Source organism: Hermetia illucens, chromosome 5, assembly GCF_905115235.1.
Source record: "Hermetia illucens chromosome 5, iHerIll2.2.curated.20191125, whole genome shotgun sequence".
Taxonomy (NCBI): domain Eukaryota; kingdom Metazoa; phylum Arthropoda; class Insecta; order Diptera; family Stratiomyidae; genus Hermetia; species Hermetia illucens.
In genome coordinates this window covers 27,493,980-27,503,516 of record NC_051853.1, presented here as the reverse complement: position 1 = coordinate 27,503,516, position 9,537 = coordinate 27,493,980, and the positions used below count along the sequence as shown (strand labels likewise).

Sequence of the window (9,537 nt, the reverse complement as noted above, 5' to 3'; positions counted from 1 at the left end):
GTTCGTCTAAAATTGCAAGGATGCTATTTTTTTTGACGATTGAGAGAGTCCTAAATCCGGCATCCAGTTGGTGTTCGACCGAACCAATTGGGAAGAAACTTCCTTTTACTTTTGTAGTCCACGAATCCCTCTTTTTTAACTAAATATCCAAATTTTCAAAAGAATGACTATTTCGACTACTGGACGAACGTTTCTGAACTGGTTTGAATGCGTGGTTAATAGTGATAAAAAAAGGTTTGCATTTAAAATAAAAATTTATTGTTAACATGATTTCAACGGCTTACAAGTCTAGGAAATATAATACTTTTAATTACATTGCAACAAACGCAACTTGTTCAATAAATTCTATCTTAACCTAATTGGCAGCAAAGTTTGTATTCCTACAACAACGAAGGGACACTATCTATTTCATTACCGAATATTTCGTTACTCTCTTCGCTGGTATCGTAATCTTCATCCCATTCACAGAGTCCTGTGAATTTCTCGCTAGTCTTGGAACATTTTGAGGCTGGTTCTCCTGTTTTGTAGATAGGTTCGGTGTAGATTGGAGTGAAGTCGTAATTGCATGTCATCAGGAATGCCAGACCTTTTTCACCAAGCCAGTATCGAATCGCAGCACAGCCAACGCGTTTAGCTCGATCAGCAACCATCATGGCGAAATGACCAATTTGTTTACTGTGGAATGGAAAAAAGTAATTTGTATAAAGTTTTGGGCATTGCTTCTGTAGTTTTTGAATGAATAGAAAAAAAAACAACATTTCTTGGTACAGTAGTTTAAACTGGGCCGACCAAAGCTGAGCATGGTCGGCTTTGTTCCTCTTGAGGGTTTCATAACAGACGCTATCGGCTAATTTAATTAAAGTTGACGCTTTTACCAAAGTCTTCCCGCATTCCATTACATTATTTTAGTTTCTCTAGGAAAAGTATGTTTGTGTCGAGATTAATGCGAAAACGTCTTCAACAGGCCGTTGATTATCAACCAGGAATAAGTTCGCAAAAAGTGTCTGTCTTTTTTCGAAAAGCCAAACAAAATATATGAAAACATCAATCAACAGAAGTGATCTATCCAAAAAGACAGACTATGGAGGAAAAAGGAATGACATTGACAATTCTATGAGATGAAGCCAGTTGGTGGGCGCATCGCGGCAGCAGCCTTACATTCAGTTCTAGGGATCATAATCATCATCAATGGCACAACAACCGGCATCTGGTCTACGCCTGTCTTAATAAGGAATTCCAGACATTCCGGTTTTGCGCCTAGGTCTACCAATTCGATATCCCTAAAAGCTGTCTAGCATCCTGGTCTACACCATCGCTCCAGCTAAGACAGGGTTTGCCTGGTCTTTTTTAAGGTTTTGTGCAAACAATTTTTTTCGGAGACGGTTGTAGCGATTACTAATGGGACAAATGGCCAATCAAATGTCTTTATAAAAGCAATACACAAAACCTTTTATACCTGAAGCGCCCATCTTCCGGTTTCCCGACTTGTTTTCTTCTAAGAATCATATCTGATAAAATTTGAAAGCGCGAAGAATACACAGGCTCAGAAAAAAACTAATAATTTGTAAACCAGCAGTCGACCTTTGAGCTTTTGTCGACTTCCTGCTTTGAAGGTACTATTTGATCTTCTTATGCGTATTTAGATAGTTACTAGCGTCGTTTGAAATATTCTATTATTCAAGGGAATGATTGGATCGCTGCTGTATACAATCATAAACATGATAAGATACTAAGTTTCAACCTTGAAAAGATGTCAGGGTCGTCCTAAGGTCCTTCGAAGCAGCAATTGTTCAAGACCCCTGCTTGGACGCGGAATTTTTCTAATTCTAATTCACTCACTGATAAATGGGTTCTATCGGCCATAAAAGTTAAATTTAATTTTGAGAGGCTAGAATAGCCCAGCCAGGACACTGGATTAAGAGAGATTAAGAGAGCAATTGCGGCTATTAGAATCGAAAATCAGATTACCACTTTCAAGCCGGCCATCAAATACATTGAAGTGATGAGAGACACTATACTGAACTATCTATAAGTAGCGTGAATCATGCTGGCATCAAGATATCTGGTGTTAGTATCATTCTGGTAAAAGTGATGGCAGATATCGGAGGTTCGCGATACATTCATAGACTGGTAATGGATCGATACTCTTGGCGTTGAGCTGACGCGTATTCATAATGTTAAACACAATTTTTCTGATTAGTACGTAAAGGACGCCAAAAGGGAGGCATCTCTAATCAAGTGGCAATAACGGTGTGAATAATTTAGAAAGAGTTGCTTCCTCTATAGATTGAGTCTAAACATTAAGACCAGCACGCGAGGAATGTACGGTGAGATTAGATATTCATAATTCCACCAGATTTCCTGTGGAACATGGCGGATTGCGAAGATATCTGTGCAGGTTTTGACTGGACAGTTTACCTAACTCCCTCAGTCTCTGAAGGACCTGGAATACGTTTCCCTTCATTGTCTCAGATTCATAAGGAAGCAGCCCGAAGAAGACTTTAGGTAGGTTGACAGCGCCAAAGAGAATAGTTGGCGAGATACAGAGGAGGCCAGCAGGGCGCAGTTACGAAATGAGAATTACGTAGCTAGACGTAAGTCCGCTCCGTGATGTAAAATTCGCGGTGGTTCTTCGGGTTGGGAATTGGTTTTAGAGGTAAAAAGGCTACGCATTGGTAACATAGGTGGACCAATTCCTTTTTGAGATTTCCAAAAAAGCTACTGTGGAGTGGAGAGCGGAGGTCCATTCGTGTTTATTCTCAATGAACCCTCCCTACCCGGCCTTAGATTTGGTAAAAGTCTAAAAATTGATTCAGACTCACGATTTTCGACTGCCCTCAAAAATAAAGCACAGAAGTTAACATTGGAATGACAATCTAATGACTCGACTATTGGATTATTTAACTATACTCGGGCAAACGGACGTCCACTCCCGATAAATTTGATGAAGTGGACAGTAATAGCCCAAACACCAACCAGGACGTAATACTGGCTGAACTTTGAAATTTTCCAATTTCTTTTAAGAAAGCTTTGAAAGTGGTAGTTTTGCCAAATTTGAGAAGAAGGATTCGCATTTATGACGCTGTCTTCCAGCAAGTAGAAATGCTCAAGGCTGTTGCCAGGCTGCTAAATTGACCGCAGTATTTTCAATGACATACTCTGCAATAAACTGCTTTAAAAAAAGCTAAAGTCGGTACTGGTTGAGGCAAGTCCAAGTTCTGGTAGGCTTTCTCAGAAGCATCACGATTTTAGAATCTCTGGAATATAAAGTACGGTGCGATTCTACGTATAAAAATGCTTCATAACATCCAATTAGGGCGGTATCTTGATTATATGGCAGCTGTAATATCTACGGGCAATACGAAACAGGTTAAGTTAAAGCTGAACTAGGAGGTGCAAAGACTTAGCCATGGAAGACAACTCATGGTTTGAACCTTGCCCCAGGAAAAATCGAACCTATACCTGTAACGAAGCGACATATACCGTTAGAAGTTCAGATGGAAATATTAGACAATATATTGGTAACAAAGAAGGAGCTTAAATACTTGGGCATAATGATCCGCGTCGGGCTAAATTTCTGGGCAATATGCACCAATTGTGTAAAATAAGGAAAATTGACGCTCAGAGTAGTGCCTGTTCCAAAACAAACGAAGGTTTGGAATGTAAAAAGGCGGAATCTCCAAGAGTTCGGGTAACTGAGTCACTAATCGAGAATTTTCAAATGACAGGAGATTATAACAGATAGTAGAGGTTGGTGGTGGCAGGTAATAAAAGAGGCCGAACGAGATTTAGACGCCGTAAACTGCTATCACGTCCGGAAATGGATATTTTTTTTAAAGTGGTTTCATCGTATGCATAGCGAAGCGCTCGGGTCGATAATTGGCGCATAAATGTCAGTAACATTGTTGAAAAAATGACTTGAATGGAAGAGCATATCAAGATTTATTGACGTTGTCCTTCGGAAAAGGAAAGGATGTCCCGATGAGCACCACAATGACACAATAAACTAAGCCAACTAAACCGGCGCTTTTAAGAAGAAAATTTAAATCGAAGACTTCCATAAAGCTTTAAAAGCCTTGACAACCGTAGGCTCAGACATGGGGTAGATTAGATAGGAAGGGCACGGTAGGTCTGAGAAATCGGAGACACTTCCAAGTGATTCGAAAACGGTTCAGGTATGCAGAAATAATTGGAGAAGGAGGTATTTTCGTTGGGTGGCATCGTAGAAAAAATCTTAAACATCAGCCATGTGATAATCTGGTTGATGGTGCATGAAGAAATTTACTTACCTTACATGCTAAAAAATATGTACCTTAATAAACACATCTATGATTTTATTAAAGGAATTAAGTGGAAAGTAGACTGCACTTGTGGCTATAAACATTAGAATTAGTCAAATCAACCTGCAGCATGCCAAAGCTTCTTCCTATCTACAGAACTCTACTTATATATTCCTGGCTCAAGAGTGGTATGGATCAGTCAAAAGGGACTAGGTTCTTCTTCGATGAAAGATCCTCAAGACCGAGGGCCTGTGTTCTGATGTCAAAATTGATAGAGGCAACCATGCTGAGACAATTCTGTTCCCAGGACCTTGTTGCGGTCAACTTACAATACCAGGTTAATGGTAAGAGGAGAAACATTATAGTTGCCTCTGCCTATTTACTCTATGATTCTTTGTGCCCTCCGCCGACGCAAGAACTAAGGGATTTGGTAGTGTATGCAGAATCAAGTAGCCTTGAACTTTTATGATGCAAACGCTCAGCATATTTGTTGGAGCAGTAGCAAATGCAATCTTAGAGGAGAGAACTGTTTGATTTTATCATTTCAGCTGGTCTGATGATTGACCTAATAAACTGTACTTTAAAGCTGTTAGAGTTGATTGGAACCTGGCGAGTGCTAGATGAAGTCTTACTCTCAGATCACCGTTACTTAGAATTTAGTCTGACTATTGCAGGCGAACAGCCTGTAATACAAAGATGGAATCCTAGGAAAACGAATTGGACAAAGTTCAATGAATTTCTTGGCGACAAAGTTGAGCTTCCAAGGCCACTAAGGACTCCTCTGGCGAAAACTCTGAATCGCACACTTTTAGAGAGTAGAGTTTTGGAGAGGCTTGTTCTATTTTCCGAGGCCAACACGGTAAAACGGTTCCATGGTGGACCCGAGAACTGCAGAAATTCAAGAAATCAAGCAGACGACTTCTAAATCGTGTTTGCAAAAGTAATAAAAATGATGACTGGCTAAACTTCCGGAACTCATAGCATGAATATAAGCGGCTTGGAAAACGTTCGAAAGGAGACTCAATGAAAAGGCGAGAGCTGCTGTACTATCATTTGAATACTTCAAACAACCTGGAATGGCTGGCATCTACCCGGCCACACTAAAGGAGGGTATAAAGCACTTAAAGCAACTTCTAAGAAATATTTTTCGAGGATGTCTTGCTCTGGGCTACATGCCTTCCTCTTGGCAGAAGGTGAAGGTAGTCTTCATACCAAACCGTGGGAAAGATATTCAAATCCAAAGCACTTCAGGCAAATCAGCTCAACATCATCGCTGACATGTTTAGAGAGACTGGTTGAGCGGCAAACTCGCGAGAAGGCGCTAAGGTCGCACACCCTAGATGAAAACCAACATGCTTGCCAACTTAGAAAGTCCTGTGAGTCTGCTCTTCATTTTTTGGTTTCAAAGATGGGGGACAACTTTGAAGGATGAGTACGCGATGGGGCTGTTCGTCGACATTGAAGGGGCTTTTGACTGTGCGCCCTTCCAAAAGCTCTGTGATGCCGCCAGAGAGCATGGTGTTGACGAAACGTGAGTGTTGGTACCTAACAACAAGGAGGTGTGCTATCGCCACTTCTGTGGAGTATGCTGATCAACTCACTACCTACAACACATTGTAGAAATATACAACGCGCCGTTGATTTGATTGACAGTTCGTGTCTCAGGCATGGACTTTCATTAAATCCAAATAAAACTACAATAGTATTATTTACAAAAAGGAGGAAACTGAATGGTCTTTGTCTTTCAGAGATGTGGGGTACAACCCTTCAACTCTCCAAAGAAGTGAAATATCTGGGAGTTACTCTAGGCAAAAAGCTTCTTTGGAAGAAACATTTAGAGATAAAGATGAAACCAGCTCTCACAACTTATAGGCTATGTAGGCGGACCTTAGCTTCGACATGTGGACTTAGACCTCAGGTAGTAATGTGGATATATGTTGCTATCAATAGGCCGATGTTTGCTTATCCATCCGTAGTGTGGTGAGTTAAGGTGAAACAAAAGAGTTTTCGTTGTAAACTAGCCAAACTGAAAAGAACTGTGTGTCTGGGTATCACAGGTGTCATGAGCACCACATCCGGCGCAGCTCAGAATGCATCACTCAATTTGTAGCCCTTGGATTTGTTTATTCAGAGCATTGCAATGATAGCAGCTCATAGACTAATTTGATTAGTCATTGGCAGAACTGAGCCTAGTTTTCGCAATGCCCTCCGTTTCTCGGATCCCCATCATCTGTTTGGTAGAAGATACGATGTCTTGAAACGAAGAGAAAACTAGGACGAACCAGAAGAATGCATGTCAAGATATACTGACGTCTTCTACACTGATGACTCAAACACAGAAAATGGTGCTGGAGTAGGAGTCTATTTCTCCTTTCGGACAATACACAATGGTATTTTAGACTGATATGTATGCTATCCTAAGGGCGACAATCTGGATGATTGACGAGCGGTTGAACAGGCGCATCGCAATCTGTAGTGATAGTTAAGCTGGATTGAATGCGTTGAGTAGTACTTGGATGACTTCAAAAATCATTCAGAAATGTACAAACCGATTAAACTCTATTTCTAGATTTCAATTAAACTCTATTTCTAGATTTAATACGGTGGATTTACTCTAGGTACCTGTTCATTGTGGTGTAGAGGGAAATGATATCCGGGCATCTTAGCAAAAGAGGCTTCAACTTTCCTCATACCCGCACCGGAACCAGTAATTGGGGTGTCAGTAACATTGGCTAATGCTGCTATCAAAAACTGGGAGCAAGCTTGCCATAATGACAGGTGGCGAAGCCTTAATGCTGGTAGACAGAGCAAACTTTTCTTGTGAGAACCAAGCAAACATTCTGCAAAGTGTATCCTGTCGAAAAGCAGGAAGACTTGCAGAAGTATTGTGGGCATTTTGACTGGCCATAATTCACTACCTGGGCATATGTTCAGAATAGGAAATATTCGAGATTATACGTGTCCATCCTGTAATGAGGAATCGGAATCCAAGGAACATTTTCTAAGTGAGTGCCCCGCCTTTGGACGCATCAGACATCAGATTTTTGGTGTTGATGTGTTCCAACTGCAGCGGGTAGCATCACATTCACTAACGGAAATCTTGCGATACATAAACGAATCCGGGATATTCCGTTAGACGGGGGAATTGACCACTAAGGTCTGAGTGTCCAGAGGCCTTGCCTCAACCCCACCTCAAACACGCACACACAAGTGGAAAGTAGAAGAGTAAAGTATTTTATTTGGATATATATACCCTATTTCGGGAACCTTTGGTTCCTTACAGAGATCTTTCAGTAAAGAAGGGATCCAATGGTCCCAGAAATAGAATATATGAGTTTATGCAACAAAGGACATTATGGGGAAAGTAAATTTATGATAAGTGGAAAAGGAACAGAAATATATGGTAGGAGGTGCTTATACTCAAAGAGTAGATCCAATAGGAAATGGTGGATTATCTGGAATATTGGAAATCCACTAAGCTTGAATTTTATGCCGACTTTATGGTAGATAAAACATAGGTAAACAATTTAATTATCTTATTAGTGCCAAAGGGAAGCGTTTTCTAAGTTGAGGAGGGAATATGTAAGGCTTACTAATGCCTTTAGTAAGCCTGTATGTTCCCGAAATGTTGGTATGTGAAGCATTTCCAACTTAGTTGTGGGTAAATCTAAAAACTATTGCCAATTAAAAATTTGGTACATACCCTTCTGGATGACCACTAAATTCATCGATGAATGTTTGATTTGCGTCGACATATTCGTAGAACCATCTGGCAACAGCCTTCTTCATTCGTTTTGAATTCGAATGGAATGGAGGATTTTGAGTGCTAATAGCGATGTTTTGTCCTGAGTACGGGTATTTATCTGTATAGAGTGAGGAAATCAAACATCACATTCCGATCCTTTCTTCTTCGACAATTAACTGAAACTTACAAGTATTCCGACAGCCATCATGAGCAAATTTGCACGTTTTCACATTCAAACTCGCAATGTACTCCAACTCGCGATCCCACTTCAGAATAGGCATACTCTCAGCTGGCAAATAGTCCTCAATTTTACCCAAAGCTATTCTATTCCTTGCAGCATTGTGGAGATCCAATAGAAGGTTTATACGCCGCTGACTCATGTTAACCATGGTAGCGCCTTCAGGACAATCCTCCGATAAGGAACCATTGTTTCCGCATGCTATGTGGTCTTCATAGTTATAATCCGTCCCATTCCAAAATCTACAAAGTTCGGGATCACAATAGAACGAATCACATCGTACAACCCCTAAACCACACACTATTATTGATATCACTCTAAGTAACACTTCACTGCGACGATCCATGACTCTTCCTGAAGAACTAAGCGGACTAACTATCAAGGGTCGAGGTTCCGCTCGAACTGATTGCAAAAATCTTAGTTGGGGTTCCTTTTAACACCTTTCCAAACACCTCCCGAGAACAGAATATGTGACTGGAATCTGCTTTTTCCACGGTAAGCATCGTAATTACAACCAATCTGTTGTTAATGGGTGGCTTCTGACACGTGAAGTGGCTAATGGTGGTCTCAACAGAGATCTCAGCAATTCTGGCTCCAAATGATAAGGGGCTTGGGCAGAAATGACTAAATAATTGCTGAGTGTTTGCTGGTCGTGCAGCGGAATCAATCATGCCTGTGAATACACACGAGACCGACAAATTTGTCGGCAATCATCTATAACTAATTGTTTTTTACATTGTTTTACAATTTTGCGGCTTGGATGGGTCTAGGCTTGGCTTTGAACTTGCCATTCAGGTGCTGTTTGTTATGAACCTCGCTTGGGTCTTGCTTGACCAGAATACCTGCAAATTCGCATGCAAGTCCAAGGGAGCAACTTTTTTGCTCTCAGTTTTTGGCACGTTGTCGTTCCGTATTTGGTGGGTTAAGTTTTGTATTGGAATCATTAGTATTCAATAATGTGTAACATTGTATTGTGTTTGAAATTAGTTGGGTCTCACTTGATGGCGATTCGTGATTTGAATCAAGATTTCGTTTTAAGTGTTTTCTCTTGAGATCGCCTCTAAATTTAGATGAGTTTTTGAATTATTGCTTGTTCGTGCAGGCACTCATTAGAATATTCTAAAAATTTAAAACGCATATCCTGAATGATAATCAAGAAAGAACATCAGGTATCAGACTTTCTATTTCTGAAATATGATTGATAAGATTGTCGTGAAAATATAGAGCGACAGCTACACTTCGGTCTTAGGCTGTGTCTTTCAACCCCAGCTAAG

The 9,537-nt window shown here is 40.5% G+C and overlaps 1 protein-coding gene across 1 annotated transcript; it reads right to left on the bottom strand.

The window, feature by feature from the left end:
* Positions 1-235: 235 nt before the first annotated feature.
* LOC119658367 (antigen 5 like allergen Cul n 1-like) lies at positions 236-8,715 on the bottom strand. The gene is made up of 3 exons (XM_038065728.1): positions 8,213-8,715; positions 7,984-8,143; positions 236-675 (listed from the first exon to the last, which is right to left on the bottom strand). Exons 1-3 carry the CDS (start codon positions 8,607-8,609, stop codon positions 381-383), a joined length of 852 nt encoding a protein of 283 aa, XP_037921656.1. The 5' UTR covers positions 8,610-8,715; the 3' UTR covers positions 236-380.
* Between the last annotated feature and the right edge of the window lie 822 nt (positions 8,716-9,537).